This window comes from Lepidothrix coronata, unplaced genomic scaffold (assembly GCF_001604755.1).
Source record: "Lepidothrix coronata isolate B3197 unplaced genomic scaffold, Lepidothrix_coronata-1.0 Scaffold129, whole genome shotgun sequence".
NCBI lineage: Eukaryota > Metazoa > Chordata > Aves > Passeriformes > Pipridae > Lepidothrix > Lepidothrix coronata.
The window spans coordinates 16568-39793 of NW_016690309.1; the positions used below are offsets into that span (position 1 = coordinate 16568).

At 42.1% G+C, this 23226-nt stretch overlaps 2 protein-coding genes across 6 annotated transcripts in view; one reads left to right on the plus strand and one right to left on the minus strand.

Moving 5' to 3' along the window:
• The window catches only part of LOC108503017 (zinc finger CCCH-type antiviral protein 1-like), a 21639-nt gene extending 7198 nt beyond the window's left edge, over positions 1 to 14441 (plus strand). Inside the window, 11 exon segments of the mRNA XM_017826544.1 lie at positions 257 to 352; positions 1617 to 1718; positions 1984 to 2107; positions 3316 to 3481; positions 5258 to 5378; positions 5935 to 6020; positions 6451 to 6472; positions 6474 to 6529; positions 9740 to 9870; positions 11768 to 11919; positions 12520 to 14441. Of these exon segments, the coding sequence (XP_017682033.1) occupies positions 257 to 352; positions 1617 to 1718; positions 1984 to 2107; positions 3316 to 3481; positions 5258 to 5378; positions 5935 to 6020; positions 6451 to 6472; positions 6474 to 6529; positions 9740 to 9870; positions 11768 to 11919; positions 12520 to 12803 (1340 nt within the window). The 3' untranslated portion in view covers positions 12804 to 14441.
• Positions 3744 to 23226, minus strand: part of TTC38 (tetratricopeptide repeat domain 38) — a 38712-nt gene continuing 19229 nt past the window's right edge. For 3 of the 5 annotated variants that reach the window (XM_017826549.1, XM_017826551.1, XM_017826552.1), the window contains exons 8-15: positions 23160 to 23219; positions 22130 to 22168; positions 20965 to 21046; positions 19893 to 20058; positions 18209 to 18368; positions 17856 to 17929; positions 16942 to 17055; positions 15174 to 15853 (exon numbers count right to left, since the gene is read on the minus strand). In XM_017826549.1, coding sequence (XP_017682038.1) covers positions 16962 to 17055; positions 17856 to 17929; positions 18209 to 18368; positions 19893 to 20058; positions 20965 to 21046; positions 22130 to 22168; positions 23160 to 23219 — 675 coding nt within the window. In that variant the 3' untranslated portion in view covers positions 15174 to 15853; positions 16942 to 16961. Of the gene's footprint in view, positions 3860 to 6798; positions 7046 to 15173; positions 15854 to 15971; positions 16100 to 16941; positions 17056 to 17855; positions 17930 to 18208; positions 18369 to 19892; positions 20059 to 20964; positions 21047 to 22129; positions 22169 to 23159; positions 23220 to 23226 lie in introns of those variants that run through there. The other 2 variants (XR_001876696.1, XM_017826550.1) reach the window with 2 other exon arrangements.

A 23226-nucleotide genomic window follows, 5' to 3' on the forward strand; every position in this document is an offset into this window, starting at 1 on the left:
TTCTCCTCTCTCCTATCTACTTTCCGGAATTAAGTAAGTCATGGCTGAATCATGTGGGAGAACTGCACTATTATTGCCTAAAATACTGCATACAAAATAGGTATTGAGTGGCTGGCAATAACTGTGACTAGCTAGGGTTTGCAGCTGTTATTACTCATCTGTTGCATCAGCAGTGGAGCACAATTATATGTGTGATGGACATAATTCTCCACACAGATTGGGATATTGCCAGCTCGCTGAGCTTGTGGCCCAGCAGTGCTGTTCATTCAGTCTTCTCATGCAGGTCCTGGTAGCACCCTGCCTGGTCAGAGACAACAGCAGTTGCCAACAGGAGCTGGAGGTAAAGATGAAGGTACGGATTGTTTCTAACCCTCCAGTCTTGAGCTTTTTTGAAGACAGTTGGTGTTACACAGGTGTTGTGGACAAGCCTCAGTGAGCACCACAGAGCCACTCACTCACTTCCCCTCGACCCCCAGTGGGATGGGGAAGAGAAAAGAAAGAATAAAAACAAGAAAGCTTAAGGGTCAAGATGGGAGAGGGAGAAGAACCCCGATGGATAAGCAGAAGAAGAAAACAAAGCAAAAGCAGTGATGCAAAGGCAGTCACACACCACCTCTCACACATAGGCTGATGCCTAGCCAGTTCCTGAGCAAAAGAGAGCTAACCCTCATAAAACTCCCTCTTTTCCCTGTTATTGCTGACCATTATGCTTTATAGTATGCAATATTTGGTGAGTTTGGGTTCTCTGCCCAGTTGTGTCCCTCCCAACCTACTGTGCACCCCCAAGTCTATTCACTTTGAGGGCAGGGTGAAAAACGGAGGCGGTCTTGATGCTGTGTATCACTGTTCAGCAAAAGCTAGGGCTTATCAGGGTGTTATCAGCATTGTTTGGGTCAAAAATCTAAAACACAGCATCATATGAGCTGCTATGAAGAAAATTACATCTTATCCTAGCCAAGTCCAGTACAGAGACATTTCTGGTGTAGTAGAGTTTCCACTGGAAACAAAACCCAAAATATAAATGTTTACTTACCAAAATGTAGCAGTTGCAATGCACAGTTCAATCACAATGCTAATGGCACTCCCATTACAAGTCTGTATAATATGCTCATTGTCACAAAGCTGGGTGTCCCCAGTCTCTGGGAAGGGTTAAAGCCAGCTGAAGCCTGTTGCTGTCTTGAGAATTCTTTTGTTAGTTCTTCAGGTTTAGTACCTCTGTGTTGGGCTGAACTCCCCCCATGCTGATCTGGCCAACTCAGGGAGAAACATTTCTACCGTGCATCGATCTGCTGAGCTGACACTGCCATTTATCCACCCTCTGCTTCCCGTGGTGTGGAGACAAAGTTGGCTGCTTTGCAAGAACCATGGTCAGCCACAGCCTGTGTTACTCTTCCTGACACTGCCCTTGTGCTTCTCCACTGAAACTTCTTCCAGTGTCAGGGCTTATTGGTCAGTCACAAAGCCCTGACTCGTGTGGTGGGCTGTATGGGGGATAGTCAAATCCTGAAAGTGCTTAACTTGGCTACTGCAGTCAAATCTTTGTTATTTCTGGGATGAAGGACCAAACAGTGTCTTTCTCTTGAAGCAAATAAGGACTGATGTGTTCTTTCCTGTAGATAAAAAGGACGATTCCTCTGCTGAAGCTTCAAAGGACAACAAAGAAGTTAACTGTGATGAGATCTGTGTGTTCTATGTCTGGAAGTACTGCAAACATAAGGGTAAGCTCTATAAAAAGTAATGTAGTCACTGGAGAACAGTGACTGCAGAGACAGTCCCTGCTCAGTGGCTCGGGCTAGTGGTGGCATATGGAGTGTCAGTGGCAATTGTGCCTTCTCACTCACTCACTGGAGAAACACCCCCCCCTCCTGTTTTCAGCACTATCTTCATTGCTCATACCAAAGCCCAGGGAGAAAGCCTCAAGGTGTAAAATCTGCTGGTTCCTTTTTGGGTTTTGTTGTTTGACTGTGTCTGATCTCATTACAGATAAATGCAAATCTGTTCATTACCATTTGCCATATAAATGGGAGATATATGATGGGATCACCTGGAAAGACCTTTCCATGATGGAGGAAATTGAAAAGGCCTATTGTGACCCAAAAAACAGCAGGTATAGTGATGCTGAACTCTTTGCTTGGAGTACTGTGATTGAACCCCTGTGGAAAAACTCCCATTTTCTTCCAAAGATGTCTGACTTCCGTATCTTCTGGCTACTGAGCCTCTCAGAATCTGTGAGGATGTACAAATGAGAATTTTTCCTTTTAAAAAGCAAAGTAAAAGTGATTGCGTGATAATATCACCCCATTTATGTCTTCTAAAAATAACAAAACTGTATCTTACATTTAAAGCTCTGTGCAGGGTAAAAAGCGAGTGGAATACAGTGTTTAGAATATCAGCATTTCAGATAATGAATCATAATTTATTTACAGTAATGAAGTTGGGCCTTTTAACAACATATCAGAGCTGGTCCTTCTCTATGGCTGTTCTTTTCCTAGAACAGCTAGTATGCATAATAAAAATAACAACAACAACAACAACAATAATAATAATATTAGCAATATCTGTTGTGTGCCTAGAGACATTTTATGAGATGGCCCTTGTGTAAGCAGCATATCTCTTTTTTTTCCTGTTTTTCTTTCTATTTTAAGTCCTTTCTGAAAAGCCCCACTGTGCCACCTGGATTCATAGGGGACCCCAAGTCTGGCTTCGAAAAATGTATAGTAATTTTGGCCCATGCCTCTTAAGGCAACAGATGACTTTGAACTGCATCTTGCTGGATGGTGCAGACCACAAGCAAGATTCACAAGAGGAGGCTGCTTTCAAAGTCTTCCTGCCTGGGAGTTAACTTTTCAAGCATCACAGGAATAAGAGCCCAGAGCTCCAGTGATGAATATAATTTGCAGACCTCACAGCTGTGATGGCTGTGATTGCATCCTTTGTAACCACAGGAAAAGAACCAAGTTGATAAGCTGCGTGTACCTACAAAATTCTGGTTTTGTACTGAGACAAACTGGAAACTTTCCTTATTGCAGAGTACCTTTTGGCATGCTGTACTTGTAGTCCTGTGCTGTCTGTAAAGCTGGCAGTGCCACATATGGCCAGTGACTGAGATGGCATTCCATGTCTCACAGGACATAGTTTGCTTATGAAGCTTGGATATGGTTTTCAGAGCTGTCATGTGCTGTGGAAAATACTCTTTATTCAGGCCTAATTAAGTTCAGTCACATTATATTAAAGAAAATTGCACAAGCCTAAACAGAGGATTAGAGGATAAAAGATCTACTGTTAACTGTAAAAACCCTGAATATGTCCTTACAGCATAGCAGGTAGGAACATTAACTTCCAGACAATGACCTGCTCTTCTTCTCCGGTTCGACGCCTCTCTACACCGTCATCAGTCACAAAACCCACATTCGTACTGACCACACAGTGGATTTGGTACTGGAAGAATAACGAAGGCCAGTGGATTGAATATGGAGAGCAGGTGAGTTCATATCCTGTGCTTTGAGTCACTTCTACAGGAGTATGTGGAGCCTCTCCCCCCACTCCCCTTTACTCAGCAGGATTAATTAAGTGAATCCTTGTCTTGAATTTTACAGTGTCAGGTAAGGCAGCAAAGCTACAGATGTTCGTAACAGATGTGATAAAATGCTGACAGGCTGGAGGGAAGGGAACTGCCTTTTGGAGTTATCCATGGCTTCTACACAGATCGAACATGTATACACAGTCCTTAAGATAGTACTTGCCTCTCTTCGAATCATTGCCCTGCTTCCTTGGACATGCAAGGGTTGCTTTGCTCTCTCAAATAAGATGCAGTCTTTTTCCTTGGATGGCCAGGTCCTCTGATGAGAAACTAACCTATCTGAAAAATGCAGGAAAAGAAATAATGAATCTCACCTTCCCCCAAGGCAAATGAGTTTTCCTCATATGCTTTACAGTATAGCTGTCCAAATGGTAGAACACAAAGGTGATCCAGGGACTTGGAAAAGTATGCAGGGAAAGATCTTGGATATAGTGCAGTTGGTAAAGGGCCTCAGCCTCAAGGAGTAAGCTTGAGAGGCGTCCCAGCTCCAGGAGAGATCACTGCTGTGCAGCCCACTCCTTAGCAGGGAGAGCTCGAAACCAGTTCACTCAGGCTGTCCTATTTGTGGAATAAAGTGGTTGGCTCAGAGTTAAATTACATGCAAAGTAAAAGAGAAGCGTGAGACTCCTTAAACCTGCAACTTTCTTTACTCCTTGACAAATTAGTCTTGGAACAACCACCTGCTATTCATGTGTTAATCACATGGTCAGTGTTCATTTCCAAGCTCATATGCATCAATGCTCACCATGTCACCCTGTGCCTTTGTGGGTTTTCAGAGAACAGGTTGGAACTGGAAAAGTTCATGGCCTTGTCATGGCCTAGGCCATTACTTCCTTTGGGGCCTGAACCAAACGAACACTAGTTTGGTGAGGAGCCGAGTGCAGCCATCACACCCGGATGGCAGCTCAGCCCCTCACAGCCGCTCGCTCCCTCCCCTGCCATGGGACTGGCGAGGGAATCAGAAGGGTAAAAGTGAGAAAACTGGTGGGATGAGATAAAGACTAAGAGAGAAAGCAAAAGCCATGCACACAAGCAAAGACAAACAAGGGATTAATTCCCCCCTTCCCATGGCAGGCAGGTGCTCAGCCATCCCAGGAAAGCCGGGCTCCACCACGGTCACGGTGACTTGGGAAGATGAACACCATCACTCCAACATCCCCCCTTCCTCCTTCTCCCCCAGCTCTATGTGCTGAGCATCACCCCACGTGGTCTGGGATGTCCCTGTGGCCAGCTGGGATCAGCTGTCCTGTCCCCTCCCAAGTCCTTGTGCCCCCCAGCCCCTCTCTGGTGGGGTGGGTGGGGAGCAGAAAAGGCCTTGGCTCTGTGCAGGCCCTGCTCAGCAAGAACTAAAAGATCCCTGTGTTACCAGCACTGATCCAGCACAAACCCAAAGCGTGGCCCCTACAGCTACTGGGAAGAAATGTAACTCTACCCCAGCCCAAACCAACACAATTTCTTACAGGATACACTCCTTCTGTCATTACTACTTATGTATTTGTGTCTACATTATGAATGTTCCTTACTCATGCATGCTTCAGGCCACCAGAGTTCTGAGTAGATTCCTCTTCATCCTACTCTTTACCTCTTCTTTCCCTCTACCCAAGTGAGTTATCCAGGGTTTAGTCCTGACTGTGATACTCTTCCTTCTCTCTCTTTTTTTCTCTTCTTCCCACAAAGGGAGAAGGGGACAGTGTGGACTCGCCATCTTCTGCTGTTCTTGAGAATTTGTATCAAGCAGATCCAGATGCCACCATATCTTTCCAGGCTGGTCAGCATCATTACAACCTCAATTTTAAAGGTACTCATTTTAAAGGTTCTCACGTACAACTATGCTGTGCTGTACGAAGACTTAACTTGCAAACTCTCCCAGCTTTTAGAAGCTATGACTTCCTTTCCTGACACTACCATTTCACTTATTGGAAGGGGAAGTGAGGTAGTGACCGTCCAGAGAAAATTCCTTACAAAAATAACCTTCTCCCTTATTCCTTGACACTCTCCAGACTCACATATGACCAGAAATAAAAAGATTCATAGTCTTCACATAAAGTCATAGTAAACCTTAAGTAAAGTGAATTAACTCTGTGGATGGTAAAAAATACAAATCAAGCCTCTTTGTGCTGCTGGAGTAACATTTAAAGAGCATGAGGGGCTTGAGGGAGCAAGCAAGATAGGCACAGGTTCAATCACAGTTACAGGAAGGACAAGAAGCTTACATAGGCTTTGTGCAACTGTTCTTCAGCAGGTAGAATTGGTAATGAATATGCACTTTCTATTAAAGAATGCCTGTCCTTAATTAATGACCCCATCCTGTAGATTTATTCATGATTTTTTTTCCTGCTCTTTTTCTCCTCAAGAAATGACCCAGACAAACATTGCTTTTAAAACTCGAAGAGAGGTCTGCAGGAGACCAAAATTTGTGTCTTCAGAAGATAAAGAAAGGGTAAATGATGCTCTTTATGTTGTTGTTTTTTTCATATTTCAGAAGTGATTATAGGGCAAAATGGCTGCCAGTGCTGGCAGTAACTGTGCAAAGAACACAGCTGCTGAGGGAGGAAGTACATCCCCGGCACTGAACAGAGGCTGTATCACAAACTGTTGGCTTGGTGCATCACCTGACATCTGGAGTACTTGTTACTGCGGGTACTGCATCCACAGTTGTTACTTAGAAAAGCAAGTGCAAGAGGCCTGTGATGGTGGAGTGGCATCATGCAAAGCCCAGCTCACAGTCTGAGGCCATTTCCCAGTTTCTTCATGGTTTATCTTGTTAATTTTTAAATGCAGGAATTGGCCAAAGGGCATGCTGCAAATTTGAATGTTCAGAGCAGTACTAGAATTACTAATTACTTAATTTTCTGTCTGTTTGCAAACAGCCAGAGGGATTCTTCTATTCCAAATCAAGCCTGTCCTAGCCACTGGGATCAATCTGCACTGCCTGACTTGGGATACAAGGTATCTTTTTAATTTCCATACTTGTAATTCTGATGGAAAGGCAGGATTCAAAGCTTAACGGAATCAATTCTGTGTAGATGCTGAAAAGGGACAGGAGTGATTTCTTGGGGGGTGTGCTAAAGATCTTGGTGATCTCCCAAGAACTCCTGAAAAAGGTGCCAAATTCCCTTGAACTTCACCTGCATTTTAACCATTTATCTACATGCAAACCCAAAATTCACCAAGTTCGAGACAAAAAGATTCACTGTTAAAATTAAAAACTGCCTTACCTTGGTTACTCAGTGGACCAGTTAGGCAAAGGGCTTTTATGAAGCATGTATTTCTTCACTAGAAGCTGGACTGAGACCAGACCCTGCAAACCATTAATAGGCTGTCCAGTAATGCTGTCGTGGCTGTTGGTAGATAACGTTTGGATTGGAAATCTAGGAAAGGAAATCTCTGTATCCTCCAGTACTGTCGCATACATCACAGATCTGAGCACAGACCTTGGCCTCCAGGAATGGCAGAAATAAAGAGCTATGGCAATAAAATAAGAGAACATTTGGAGTGATCTCTTCAACAAAACAAACCCACCCACTGTCAGCCAAAGTGTATGTTCCTATTTAGTTTACCAGGGCCAAAATGTGTGGGTGTTTTTAGCTTACTACCTCCAGCAGTCATTCTGGAAAAGCAGCACAGTTTGTGGAAGTACTACAGGACGCTAGAAAAAAGGCTTTTTTTGTATTAGACTTGTTCTGGTCAGGTCACTGTCACTAATACTAACTCTGCTCCCTCCAAACTCCAAGGGAAGCAGAGCTCACGGTGTGGTATCACAGAGTACTGTGCTTGTACAGTCACACACTAATGGAAATCACTGTCAGGGCAGTGATTCTTGCTCTGCCTCAGGAACTCCTCTCCTTGATAACGGGACAGCAAATGCTCACAGCAGGATTTTCCTTTTCAGGCCTGCAGGTGAAAAACACTGAAAAAGTTGTGTAGTTATAAAGTATCAGCCTGCACCAGCTATGACCCTTTATTAGCAGTGGAAGCATCCTCGGGGAAATGAGGACAACCCCACAAAGTTTTCATGGAAAGGAGAACAGGCTTTGTTTTCTGGAGGCCAACATATTATAAAATAATAGCAGTACCTTTCTTACAGGATTAGGCCTTGTGCCACATGGCTGAGCCTCTGTTTTACCTAAGAAGGTTACAGTTCCTCAGGAAAAGATCACAGAATCACAGAATATACTGGGTTGGAAGGGACCCATCAGGATCATCATTCCAACTCCTGGCCCTGCAAGGGACACCCCCCAGAGTCACACTATCTGGAAGATGCAGCATAGCAACAGCAGAAGGACATGGAGCTGCTGGAGTGAGTCCAGAGGAGGACACCAGGATGAACAGAGGGATGCAGAGCTCTGCTGGGAGGAAAGGCTGAGAGAGTTGGAATTGTTCAGCTGGAGAAGCTTCAGGGTGACCTAATTGTCGCCCTCCAGTGCCTGAAGGTGCCCTCAAGAAAGATGGAGAGACTATTTACAAGGGCCTGGAGTGACAGGACAAGGGTGAATGGCTTCACACTGACAGAGAATAAGATTAGATGGGATATTAGGAAGAAATCCTTCCCTGTGAGGGTGGTGAGGCCCTGGCACAGGTTGTCCAGAGAAGCTGTGGCTGCCTCATCCCTGGAATAGATGGGTTCCAAGGCCAGGTTGGATGGGGCTCAGAGCAACCTGGGGTAGTGGAAGGTGTCCCTACCCATGGCAGGGGGTGGGACTGGATGAGCTTTAAGGTCCTTTCCAACCCAAACCATTCTCTGATTCTAAATAAAAGATGTAGTATTGAAGTACAGTGACATAATTTTCATCCTGTAGGTGATAGTGAACAGCTTGAACTGTGGTGCCACAGAGTGTGCAGATAATCAGTTTTTGCTCATCCCAGTTCTTTTATGTCTTGTGTTGTAAAGCAGCTCTGGAAAATGCTCCTCTATTGAGACGTGGGAAATTTTGCTCAACCTTATTAAAGATTTTAAATAAATTCAAAGAAATGGTTCTTTCTTGTGCAGCTGACTTTATTCTTCATCTATAGACTTCCCCGTGACAGGTCTCTTCATTAGTAAGTACTTAATACACAAGCTGGGCATGGTGTCCAGAAAAGCACTTCTTTATGCAGCTGTGAAATACAAGTCCTATTTTATATTCTCTCCAAACTCAGCCTTCTAAAATGTGGAGGTTTTGCCTGGTAGGTCAGGATGTTGGTTTGCTGTTACCCTCCAGGATGGCTCCAGCTTTCCTGCTTATAACACTTTAGAACGTGGGATGTTGGGCATTTCACTTTATGGCATGTTGAGTCCCCACTTGGCTTGGGCTGCGGTAAAGTGGAAAGTATCATCAGGTGACATCAGTCTGCCAGCATCATGCTTTTGCAGTTTATGGAGATAAACATTAATTCCAGAAGATTAAAGACATGGGTTACTTTGGAGAAAAAATAGGAAATTTATGTATGACATAAGCAAGCAGAAGAGCTTAAATAATGTTTTAATTATATTTTGCATTAACTTTTCCTTGGGAAAAAATGTGCATTTCTTAACAGATTTTTAAACATGAAAAGTAGGGATAAATAGATAAATAAAAGAATAATAGATTAATACACTTAGTTACCTTCAGGAAAGGAGATGTATTTGCTTAAGCAGGTATTTAGTGTCACATTTGTTTAGAATTGTAGCTTCTTTTCTTAGGTCTATATTTAAGTGCAGCTTTCCAAATTCTAACTTTGAAAAGTTAAGGTGCTACAATGCCAGGAGGGTGGGTGTGCTTTTTGTTTCCCAGCTGAAGCTCCCATAAATGTCTGGTTACAAATGATACTGTTATCTAACATCTTTTGTTCTTAATCAGCTTTAGATATAAAACTGACACTATCTGGAATAATGAGTCAAGTTTTCTTTTTTGTTTCACTGAGATTTAAAGTTGCAAGTGTCAGCTCTTGGAGATGATAAACCTGTAACTGATGCTTTCAGCATCCTTTCTGAAGAGAGGTGAGGTGTTCTTGCAAAGCAGGAGTGACATACTGATTTATTATTTAATTATTCACATAGTCACTATCTAAAGCATTACATTACCCTTATAAGGATAGTTTGGGGACCCTTCTGGAAGTGTACCTGCTGTAATTAGGCTTCCACATGTTACGAGCCAACTGAAGCCTCATGTCTTCTTATGCTTGGTTTGTATTTTATAGGCAGTGGTGATCAGTAGTGTGACCTCTGAATACAACGCAATAAAGCAGCTGTTCCATCAGACTATGAAAACCTACAGCATCCTTAAAATACAGAGGATTCAGAATCCATCCCTCTGGAAGGTGTTTCAGTGGTTAGTATTTGTTTCCTTACCCTTACGGGGAGGGGGTCTCCAAGAACAGGGTGTCCTGTATCTGCTTTCTAGGAAAGAAAGGAGGTTATCACCTGTGCTTTAACATGACTGCTTATTTCCTTCTCAGGAGCAGCTTCAGGAGTGAAATTAAGTGTCTGAGGTCTTTTGTAGAACGTCATGCTCCTGTGGGGAGGTTCTTTTTGCATGGTTCCTTGGAAGAAGGGGAGAGGAGCAAGGAGAGAAAGATATGTGTGACACAAAACTGGGATGAGCATACCCACTGAGATGCGGAATAGTGATTGTGTGAGGGATTGAGCAGTAACTGCCTGCTGCACACATGCCCTGTCAGTTTAGAGTATGTGAAATGCTAAAAAAGCTAAGGGCTGCCTGTGTCTTTTTGTTCCAGTCAGATTTATTTAAGGTACTTTTGCTGACTGAAGTCAGTACTCACTGAGAAAGAATCCTTGCCTTTGAATTTCATGATCTCTGAGTTCTAGGGCTCCTTTCTGGTTTTCAACATCTGCATCAGTGATACTGAGCTCTAGGTAGATGCCAAGCTAGATACCAACAGATTTGAGCTGGGGCTCAACCAGATTCAAGTTAATTGGGTAGAAGATTAAGCTGTTGCATTGCACAGTTGTCTAGTTTAAAACAAGAGTAAGTATTCAAGGACTGTATGGAATTGTAATGGAGTAAAAATACTGCTCAAATAAGTGCTTTCCCCTGCAAAGTGACAGAACCCAGGAAGTTATCTGCTAATGATTGCATAAAACCTTTTCATCTAGCAAGCCACAGGAGACTTCAAAACATGTAATAGTGCATACTTTTTATCCTACTCCACTGAGATAATTAAGCTAAGCACGCAGAATTTAACATTGCCAAGTCCATAGGATCATAGAGTAGTTTGGGTTGGGAGGGACCTTAAAGCTAATCCAGTGCCACCCCCTGCCATGGGCAGGGACACCTTCCACTAGCCCAGGTTGCTCCAAGCCCCGTCCAACCTGGCCTTGGACACTTCCAGGGATGGGGCAGCCACAGCTTCTCTGGGCAACCTGTGCCAGGGCCTCCCCACCCTCACAATAAGTTCTCAATGAACAGATTTCAGTCCATTGCTTTTAACTTTTCACTTTGTAATTTACATGTTGGAAGGATTCTCCCCTCCTCCCGGCCCTGCTTACTTTGTAGCTGATCATTTTTTGAAGAATATTACTGTCTTGTCCACTTCAACAGCTTCTGAAAACCCAAGGGATGTCTGGAGGCTGTGGAATAGTGATAGGAAATACTCGCTGAGCCTTTTGTTGTGATTCCTCTTTTGACCCTGTTCATAGCTTAGTTTGACTCTGGCCTAAATCAGTGAGGTCTGCAGTGGTGAAAGCAGGCTCGGTTTCTCTCCTGGCCTGGTCTCCTCAGTGGCACTGATCTCCCCCAGAGGCAGGAGCTCAGGGTGTTGGCACGAAGAACAAGCTGCCTGTAGCTTTCAGCCACCGCAGAAGCATGGAGGCTCCATGGTTAGTGCTGCCTCCACTCCACTGAGAGTCAGGGTGGGAAGGAACAGGAGACCTTAAAGCAGCATCAGTAGGACCCTACAGAGGAGCAAAAGGGTGGTACAGTGGAGACTTGTGTCAATGCTTGCTTAAATTCAGAGTAAAGTCAGAATTATCTAGAATTGCTGAGCAGTGGTATCAGTACAGTACTTATCTGGCACTTGTTCAGCATGCTTCTGGTCTGTCTCATCTTCTGAGCTGAGAGGAGAAGGCAGGCTGGAAGTCTCACCCAGCTGACATTTACAAGCACATTGCAGAGTTGTTTGAGGTTTACTTTTTTTGATTTTTTTTTTTAAACTTCCTTCTCCCTTTTCTTCCATGGCTCACATTCACCTCCTCTGCGTTGTTGTCAGGCAAAAGGAGAAGATGAAAAGGGAAAATGGAGGAAAGGAAGTGCAGGAAAAGCTCCTGTTCCATGGAACCAACATCTCCTTCATGGAAGCCATCTGCACTCGGAACTTTGACTGGAGGATTTGTGGAAAAAATGGCAGTAACTATGGAATGGGTATGTAGGAAGTGACTTGGTGTGTTAGATGTCTACCCAGACTACCCTGATAGTGGAACATTCAAAGTCCTGAAGTCTTTATAGAAGGTGAAAAAAAAAAAGGTACGGATAGGTATTATGATCTTCCTTCTTCTGAAGAGGGCTGGGATTTGCTTTGTGTGGGGGCAAGTCTTCTCACAAGATGTCCAGACAATTGATGTAGGGGTTTGCTGTAGGTGGGACCATCTGATGCTTGAGGTCATAATCTGAATTTGCAAGAGAAGTCTTTATGGCAGGGAGCAAGAAGGGTGTGCATTCCCTTGGTGTGATCATGGAAGGTCCTCATATTTTCTTGTCTGTCCCTCTCATTTTAACACACAATACCTGTAGTGAGCTTATATTTATTGCTTTTTAAAAAATGACTCCTGAAATAGCGAATTCTGAATGGAAGTTATATGGTGAAATCCTTTTTCTTGCAAAAAGTTTGGTGATATAATGTAACCTGAGTCAGAGGAGTCCTGAAAGTTAGGTCAGATACCTCCTGAAAACCAAGGGGATGCTCAGTTTTTGCTGTCTCTGTGTAGGTACTCCTTAAAACTACGTTTTCATCTTGTTTTCCAGGAAGTTACTTTGCTAGAGATGCTTCCTATTCCCATGCATACTGCCAGGCTGTGGAGAAAGGAAACATGATGTTCGTGGCTCGTGTTTTGGTTGGAGACTACATTAAAGGGAATGCAGCCTATGTTCGCCCTCCAAGGAAGTCTGCGGACGGGCTTTGGTTTTATGACAGCTGTGTGGATGATGAGTTAAATCCTTCTGTTTTTGTTGTCTTTGAAAAACACCAGATTTACCCAGAGTACATAATAGAGTATAAAGAGGATGAAAAAAAATGTGTTATATCTTAGAGGGATCGTGGCAGTTTGTATCCCTCATCTTGTTTTCCATACTGCAGGTGTTCTCATACTTGGTGACTTCTTTCTTCTTAATATAGTTCTTTGGAATGTTAATCCGAACAAATTTTGCATTGAGGAGGGCTGGCAAAACAGATGTTACACTTGAGACTAACTGCCTTCTCTTCTCTTCTTCCTCTTTTAAATGAAGCATAGACATTTGGATAACCGTAGCAGGAAAATCAGAATTGTGGGATGGGAAATTGAATGTTATGACTTCTGTGGGCAAACAATTATAAGTGCATTGTCTTAAAAACAGAGAGGATTTCTCTTTGTAAACTGTTAGAAATAAAATTAACAGTACAGTAGTTTTTAAGGAAGCATTCAGGTTTTTATAGAGATTCTTTTCAGTGCAGAATTCATCTGTTCTTGATCCTCTAATCTGTCATTACTGTAAACAGCTCAGTGTGGGTAAGAATGAAGAGTCTGTTTTCAAAATACTGCTTGTTAATGCTGATACGAGTTTCGAGTTCAAATGGTAAAAAAAGAAAAAGCCTATATTTAGGATATTAATCCACGTCGTTAATTCCTGAGCGGAAAATTTTCATCTGTACAATGGCAGATGGATCAGAAAGTTGTTGGATCAAATTCTTTGTGGAGATCTGCAGTAACTTGTTTTGACCTCTACAAAAAGAGAGCTGAACTGAAGCTGTGAAAGCCACAACCTATGAGTAAGCAGACACTGAAACTGAGGGTTTGGCTGCAGCTAATGGCTGTAAGGGTACAAAGGCTGTGTCCCAACGAGCCAGGCTTTGCAGTGGATGTGGCCACGTACTTTCTCAGTGCGAACATTTGCTCTGCAAATGTGATAGGACAGGAGAAACTTCTTAAGAAGCATCGAGATTTTCTGTCCTATTTGCGTTAATTTTCGTTTTTCCAGATGTAGGACACAACTGGAAGAGATCGGTTACGTTCTCTCAAGGCCAGTGGTAGAACTGCTGTCCTAAGACATTGTCCACATGTTTTGTTGCCCACGTTGCACTGGGCAACACGCTGACAAGTGAGGTTCCTTTGTGTTTTGAGGTAGCTGTGGGTGATCCCACATACTGCTTCCCTGACTCTGCTTTGGAGAAACTCGCTTTCTCCACGATGTATAACCCTAACAATGGTGTCTGAGCCCTTTTTTGCAGTTACCTGCTTTTTATTGTTCCCAAAACACCCCACCAGAAACTTGTGCAGAGTTTCCACTGGATTTTAATAAGGACTCTGTAAGCTGACAGAACTGAAGACCCTCTGTACAAAGATGTCTTATTCAGGCAGTCTAGCTGTTAAGAGGGAAACTGTTGGTGAGGACAGAGGAGCAGTAATTTTTACTTTCAGATAAGCTTTACAGTAACACCAATAGCCTTCCAGTTTTTTGCATCTGTGATATAAATCTGTCAACCACTCAGAGATTGCAAGTTCCCAAGAGGATGGGAAAAGATAAACCCAGGAAATCTTATTAAAATGACTGTCTTAGAACTAAATGAAAACATGTCAGTAAAGCATTAAAAGGGGAAGATTTTGCCACTTTTTAAGATCTTTCTTGTTTGCCTGTAGAGTTCCTGAATCACTGACTTTGCTATATTTGCAAATAAAATGTGTTTTCAGTCAGTTTTTGCTTGTTAGTGTGCCGTTTGTCTCCATACATAAACACGGCAGAGAACCAGCTGCTGCCTGTGCTCTGTGTTTTCCTTCCACATGTCTAAACCAGAACTGCACAGATGTGGGTTGGCATTATAGTGCAGGTGCTTAGCTAAGTACAAAGGAGAGAATAGTCTTGATTCAGGGAGAATATTTCTGGAAATTAACTTCCTAACTAAGATACATTTAATATTAATGTGGTGGGGTAATTTGCTTGGATTTCATGTAATTGAACAGCTGCTCTGAGCAGTTGTTGAAGTCCTAAAACAAGGGGAAATAATTAAGTGAAGTAGTATCAAAATTACTGGGTTTAATATCTTGAAGTAGTGAGATACTGACTCATTCTAAGGGTGCATTTTTTAATATCTAGATGATTGACTTTAAAAGAATCTGAATGAGGCACCTCTCAGACACAGTGCTCCCCACACTCCTGTAAGCTACAAGGCAGGCCACTAGATGGAGGGTGCCAGCGAGATGCTGACAGCTTAAAATCAGTCCAAATCACAACATGTAGAAGAAGGACAAAGGAAGAAACAGGAATTGCAGTGCTGTTCACATTGTCAAAACTGCCCTGCTGCCAGGGGGTGCTTCTAGTCCCAGTGATGGAAGCGAAGTGGATGCACACTGTTACGGGTTTATGAAATTAAGCTGAATAACACGTTTAAAACTTCACATATGTAAAGAAGTCATATACTTGCTTGCTCAATTAAATCCATCTTTGAGTTTATTGATGTAAAGCAGACAAAATTCTCAATTATGTCATATCAAAAGTACTTCAACTGTCATTCTTAAACTTGTGTAGCAATGGATCGCATAAACTACACCCTGCAAACACACCCAGAGATTCCTCAGGCTTTTGTTCCCTAATCAGATTTGTTATATTCATTGAGTAAAAAGGTCCTGTCTAAAGTCATTGCTTGAAATGCACTGATTAAAAATAAGAGTAAAAATCCAGTGTAATTTTAGTCCAGAGTGAGTCACCCCCAGCCATGGCTGGACAGACAAAGCAGTGATGAAGCTGAAGAACGGTGTAGTCATAATGTCACAAGACTGCACAAAAGAATGCAACCGCTCACCCGGTTTCACAAATTATTATTGCTTTGAAAATAAGCAATTTCTGCCCCAGAGGAGGGCTGGGGGCAGGATGGCAGCAAGGCACTTCCACTTCTTGTTCCTCTATGCAGAAACTCCAGGGGCAGCGCAGGGCCAGCTATGGAAGTGCTTTTTTAGGTCGAAAGGAAACTGTGTGTAGGAAGAGGCTTCTGTGGACCATGGGGAAGAGCCTGAGCTGGGCAGGATGGAAGGGAAGGCATCTGTGGCCAGGAGAGTTTGCAGATGTGGTAGCAAAGCCAGAGCTTGGGCAGTTGAAGAGTGTGGCATTTCTATTCAGGAAGAAGAGGCATTGGTTCAGTTTTTGTTCGAAATACCATCTTTCCCATCATCCCAGATTTCTGGAATACTATTGCAAGGAAATCTGTTAACTTGGTACACTGCAGGAATCAGTGGCATCAGAACTTGATAGAGGTTCATATTGTGCCTCACTTGCAGCACCATAGCTTATCAGATCACACGTGTTGGGACAGAGCTTTGCTCTCTTTCCATGGCAGAAGCTCCCTTTCAGTCTTCACCTGCTCGGAGAGAGTGTGCGCTTTCACACTGGTTTTAAACACCATCTGGCTAACATGCAGGGACTTGTCACGACATGATAGTGAGGCCTGACTTTCCAAAAGCTCAGATAAGCACAAAGACCCCAGTCCAAAGTACCCTGCAGAGACGGTACTGTTTTAGCTGAAGTCCAGGCTTCTCCTTTTTTTCTCAAAGATTTTAAAGTGAATAGTCACTATTATCCCTCTTGTCTGTTTTCATCTACATAATAATTTTAGAAAGCTCTGCCATGCTATACTGAGAGGAAAAACCTAACATTTTATGAGAGGGAGTTTAAAAATGTGCACCTGGAAAGAGATCCTGAATGTAGACAGATATGAAATGCCCAAGTCTGTGACTCATTCCTGAATAGACTAGAAGCTTAATATGGAATTCATTTCAAGCCTGTATTGGCTCTGACCCCACACCTTCCTCTCAGCTTTGTTTAAGAGCTCCCTTTGAATTACCTGAGCAGTTATTAGTTACTTAACACATGAGCCAAGTAACAAACTGGCCCAGAGAATGACTGAAATCCAGGTACTGTTACTGCACTGTATACAATCAGGGTCAGAGGGAATGTTCAGGAAAATATACCAGAGAAGCAGTGCCCTTGGGATGCTACAGAAAGCTGTGCATTATCAGCAGGTTTTCTTCTTTCTTTGTGGAATCACCTAAGATACAACCTCCTGAAACGCAACAGCTGCGTCCTTTTTTTAAGAAAATTGTTTTGTCAGATCTCTGATCCCTGGGAACCTCCCTGAATTCCAGCACAGCACCCCTGCCCTCCCTGCACCCAGACTTTGTGGTAAGCACATTGCTCTCTCACCTGAAGCATGGAGGAAAGCCTTATGCCATGGAATGGATAGCTGCTGCCTTCCTGATAAGTCGCTCTGTCATTGGTGAATTGGGTCTCACCCCATCACGTTCTCTCAGGAGGCACCTGAGAAAGGAGGAGAGAAACAGGACATCCATGAGCACAGCATCAGTTTTCCTGTAAGATCACCAGCAGTGTCCTTGTAAGAGGAAATCAGTCCATAAAGACCTGTACTCGAGGCACAGATTTTCCTTACTGGATACACTGGACCTGGGCAGGAATCCCTTTTAGACAGAACAGCATTGTTTTCAGCACTGACAGACTGAAAACGAGCACCCAGAGCTCAGAGGGCACAGAAGCATCATTTTGCTATTGTACTCAATTGTAATGCTTCAGAGAGACCTCAGGAGGGGAAGAGGCAAGGCTTCCTACTGTCCCAAGGATCCATTCCTGAGTGCCCAGGCAGAGCCATGCACTGTGTTTCAGCAGAACTCAGTGGGGGGGATAAACCACACGGACCGTTCTACCAAGCAGGGCTCCCGTGATCTGCACGGAGCAGGGCACAGCTGGACATGTCAGAGCACACCTCGTCTGTCCCAGTGCAGATGGCAGCAGCAGCACAGACTGCAGTTGCAGCAGTTCACACAAGTTTAGCAGTCCATAATGTACACTCATGAACAGATTAAGATAGAACCATTTGAAAATCAACTACCCTTGACCAAATACAGATTATTAATCCAGGTTGCAAGAGTGTACTTTTGGAATTGGAAGCTAATGTACTTTTTTCCTGGTTAAATGCTTCTACATTTCACATAAACGGCTGCATATAATTCTAGCTTTAAATTTATTGGTTTGAGTATACTCATTACTTTTTACTTTTAATAACATTACTACTTCCACAAATATTTTTCAGTGAAAACACTCACCTTGCAAGGTTTCGTTTGGCCTGTGATTTAGAATTTAAAGCAGCATGAATCAATAACTGGCTGAAAACATCTCTCTGAAAGAAAGAGTCAGCAAAATACAAAGTAATAAGTAATTTATAATGCATTGCCAGTTACAATGTATTGTTTACCAAATTATTAAATCCACAGAGAGGAAACATATCAACATTAAACAGCTAACCCTGCCAGTAAGTGTTTGCAAACTGGATTCAGTCACAAGCACAGTTCAGCTTTCACTTTCTAAGAATGAAATGTTGTTGATTAGGTAAGTGCCTAACGGAGGCTCCTGAAAGGGGATTAAATCATATGAAACAGTCTTTTCTTGTCTCCTTTACCTGGGCATTACTGCCTCCCAGTTGGATTAGTTGATAACGGATTGGGTACAGCAGGTCTACAGCTTTGTCACAATTTCCATTTTCAAACTCTACAAAAGCCTGGCACAGTGGCAACCCCAAACTAGGAGCCAGGGAAAGCTGGTGGTCTTCACAGGGTGCTCTGTAGAATGAAAGAGTGGGTAACTTCCATAAGTCAAAGCATAAATATTTCAGTGCCAGTATTTCAGTGCCAGTCTGTCACTGCCTGCAGACAGGTTTTTCTTCTTTTTTAACTGTACAAAGCCTGATGTTTCAGGTCCTTGACTTAGATCATATCCTTTGGTGTGGTTATGTTACTTCCACCTTCTTGTTACTCATCCATCAATCAGTTTTCATTCTCCTGAACATACCCACAAAAGGCACAAGCCCAACCCCTCCTATTTTTGCAATAAGCACTTTTGCCTAAAAAAATAAGAAAACTGCAGTTTCTCTTCTGCTGACCTCACCAGAACATGACTGCTTTTTTAACACAGATAAAATGCATCTGGGGTATCATTTATATATTCTAAATTTGTGAGAGATGTAAATTAATCCAATCATTTATATAACTCCTTCATCTCACTGCCTGTTTTCTCAAATAATGAAATTAAGCTTTATAACAGCTAAAAACATACATCTGTATTACTACAAAAGGCTGAACATGTAGGCAAAAGGAAGCACTGGGTGAAAGGATAAGTAGCATATATGAACACCTATGTTCATTAAAGCTTCCCTGATGTGCAGTTTTCTACACTTTATATATACTGACATATAAACTTATATAAAAGATATTTGCCATTTCCTACTTTAGTCAAATCAGACATATTTAGCCTTGCTTTGACAGTTATTTGTTTTTGTAAGTAGTCTTATAAATTACAGTGTTCTTAAAAACTACATATAGTCAGGAAAAAATAATGCCAATTTCAGGATCTCCTTCCTTCTTTTTAAAGAGGAAGGAATAGATGCTGAAACAAAAGGGAAAAAAAGGGTGGAGGGGGAAAGAAATTGCATTTAAAGCATCTGTAAATCAACCCCTTAAAAAATCATGGCAATTTACAGACATTTAATACATAAGGGAACAAAATCCCCCCATTGTTTAGATGTAATACTCAATTTTTTTAAATTGAGTATTAAATACTCAATTTTTTCAAATAGTTTAATTTGAAATCAAAATATTGTAGATTATTACTTTAGTAGCACTTGAGATTTAATTTCCTGCAGATGTACTTCACATCAAACAGTAGCCATTAGAATATCACTCCCAGCTAATGTTCTGCTATGAAGAACCTTTTAAACCAGAGCACAAAAGAACCACCACACACCACTGACTTATATTGTAGAGTGACCTCACTAATAATATACTTTATTTCTTGTATGTGTGATCCCACTGAAAGGAAATAAACAGCAACTGTTCAGTTGGTGTCCACGACCTCAAACATGAAAGATTTCTGCTTAACAAGCTGAGAAACCCCTGTAGACATTGACTCCAAAAATCAATAATGATACGGATCTCCTAACTGGAGGTTGGCCTGCTTAAACCAGATGTGTCCCAGCGACACACTAAAGCAGGGGAGAGCACGTTGCAGTGCTTCAGCAAGCCATCATCACCCTCAAGCTCAGAGGGCAAACTGTTTATGGAATCCAACACTATAACTCCTTTGCTTACTTGGCAAGTTCCTGAAGAGTTGTTAAAAGCTCCTGAGTAGTTGTGTGGTCCTTGGCTCCAAGTGAAGACATCAAGAAGTGCACATCATTGAACAGAAGAATGTGATCTTTGGTGTGCTTCTTCGTGAGCGCGAGAACATCCTTCCACCTGTCTCCAAGCTTTACACCTAAGAGCAAAAAATACTTGTCTCAATAAAAATGCCACATGCAGAAGCATGACTTTGCAATGCACTTTCAGTCGCTAAGTATAAAAAGCATTCCTACAGAACTCAAGAAAACACACCCTGACGTGGCAAAATGTGTGCAGCAATGCTCAGCTGCAGCTGTGTTTGGGAGGAGAGTTTATTGACTGTCAGGAGCTTAAAGCCAATATTTTAGATTGCATTATGTGAGCTTCTGACTTTATTATGAGAGTGCTCATAATGTCTTCTTGGAAGTGATGCTCACCATGAGCCATCTGCAGCAACCAAAAGACAGTGTGTTAAGATGGATTTAATAAAAACAATGCATCTTAGTGTTTTAGCAGAACAGTGTGAAAATGATGTCTGCCCATCGTGGCCCCCACCATGAACTCTAATGTATAAACACTAGCTTAAAAAGTTAAGGGGAAATGCCACTGAGTTAGGAGAGTACACAAAGCCAAAAGCTAGTATGCACACACTAGCTATTTCAATCAGGATCAAAAAAGAAAGGCAAGGACCTAACTGGAAATTTACTTCAGGGAAGCGCTACAGCTTTTTAGAGGCTTATGCACTTGATTGCTCAGCCTCAGATCTCCAGGGACAATAGAAGTGAATTTCTCAAAGAAGACTTATGTGACCTATGCTAGCTTGGGCTGACTGCAATACCATACTGGCATGGGAAATGGAAGCTCTTGGGAAGAACAAAGCTTATGGACATTATTAGGAACTTTGACGCTTTTCTCAAGAGCAGAATTTTCTTCTGAAACACTCACGAAGCTTGCTTTGTAATTACATTTAAATACTTCCTCAACAGGCAAGGCAGGGGGAGGGGGAAGGGAGAAGGAAAACTGCCTTACAGTTATAAAAAAGAATGGCCAGGGGATATCTCACCTTCCAGATGGAGCCGGTACAGCATGGAACAGTTATCGACCACATCCAGCATGCTTCCACTCGCCAGGCACCGCGGAGCAATCTGCAATCACAGCGGCTCACGAGCTGGCCAACTGATGTGCTACTGCAAACTTACTCATATTATCAAACTTTTTTTCACAGTACAAGTTTAATTTTATCCTTCTATTAATTCAAAATTCATGGCTGGGCTTCGCGAACGAAGATTTGGGAAGGCTCTATCCACATTTGCTACAGGCGCGCTGGTGGCTTATGAGGCCAATACCAGACAGACATATCCGATTGCAAAAGGCACAGCAGAAAGACTCCTTAGATGGTGTATTCTGCAATACACGGTTCTTTCTGCGTTGCCTTTTCTCCTCGAGAGTGATCCTGCGTGTGTTCTGGAAGGAGACAGCTGCGTTATAGATGGTGTGTCTCCAGGCCTCCTGATTTGAGGCCAGAGTAGACCAGCTATGGTGATCAATATGGCCAAGGCTGAGATGTTGTTTCAGGGAGTCCTTGTATCTTTAATTCAAAATTACCTGTTTTGTAATAGTCCTAATTGCACTTTTCCTGAATACAGGAATTTGCAATGTTAAACATTCTTATTGCTTTACATGTTTTTCTCAGTAAATATGGAGAGTCACCAAGGTATTTTTTTTTTTCCAAAACTGTGCCACAAATATTACTTCAGTTTGTCAAGGTTAGTTGATACAAATCTGCCTAGCAGCTTTCTTAATGCTTGTAGTATTTTTACAATCTCACAACGTGTTATCTAATTTGATACTGCTTATTTACAGAGACTGTTTTGAAATCCAGGCAGTGGACTTAGTACCTAACATGCAAAACCATTTTTTTGTTACTTGACTTTATAAGAAAATTATTTTACACCCTTTTAAAAAGCATGAATAAGAAACATGGACAGAATGGAAACCAGTACCACTGTAGCTCTTTCAAACACTCAAACTATGTAACACATGAGTCCTTGGAGCATTTCACTCAAAACTGTTGAGAAACTGTTTCCCTAAAAAGCTGTAATGACAGGTGCAAACAATATATGTACATGTATCACACACTGTGATAGGTTTCAATCTCACAGAGAAGGAAGAAAGCAGGAATCGTGACCTTAAGCACATTCTCAGTAAAGAAAAAGGCCCCTACTCACATGATTGTCATAAATTGTCAAAGCAGCTTCATATTCACCCTGGAAAAGCAAACGAGAACTGCATGGTTAACGTGACATGATCAAAACAAACCAAGTCAAAGAAACCTTGAGGTACTGAAAACAGGAATGGAGTCTAAGCAAAACCTGGATTTACAGGGCAAAATGATCAGTATGTTGAGGGTTTGTTTAAAAACAGGTTCCAATACTGCTAAAAGTTATTCACAAAGGAGAAAAACCAGGTATTGCTTCTCATTCTAGTGTACCTTCCAGGGATTTTTGCAAAAATTAGTGCATCCCACAGTGTATGCAAAGAGGTGGGAGGAAAAACAAATTTAAGATAGAAGGTGGCAAAATAAACAAACTACTACTGAGAATTATGCTCCTTCTATGCTACTACCACTCAACACAAGCCAGTTACTTTGCCCTCTGGGGAAGGTATGCTGCCTTCTCAAATGTGCCACATTTGTCTCCCTATGGAGCTGAACCCCACAAGTGCTAAGCATTAAATTCAAGGAAATTCTGCATTGCAACCTGACAGGTTGGGTAAAATTGCAACCATTTTTGAAGGGTTTAAATAATAAGAATTAGTAACATTAATAACACTGGCAACCCAATTTAGAGCTTACCGCCTCATTTTTATAGTCAGCAAAATTTTGGGCCAGATAATTAGTATCCAATTTGGTAGGACTTTTGTTATTTTTTGTCTGAAACTTAGAGATCCAAGTTCATCTTTCTATCAAATAATGGTTCTAAATGTAATTAGTGAGACTATTTGATCTTCAAATGTGCAGTAATTTCACAATAATATTTCAACATTCTAACAAAGATCCTGGAACTTTGACCAATGCAATTAAAACTTTTCAAAATATTTGTAATAAAGGACTAACTTTAGTTAGTGTGGCATTATGCTGTTTTATAAAAACAACCCTTTTAAATAGCTGAACCCCCCTGGAAATGTTAGGTCTGCCTTTTAAACAGCATTAGATGATCTATCTGGACCATAAAACACCTGTATGAAAATATCTCATACCTTTTCAATGAAGTATAAAGCCCAGTGCCAGTAATTGTGGCAAGCAAGCATATCACTGTTCTGCAAA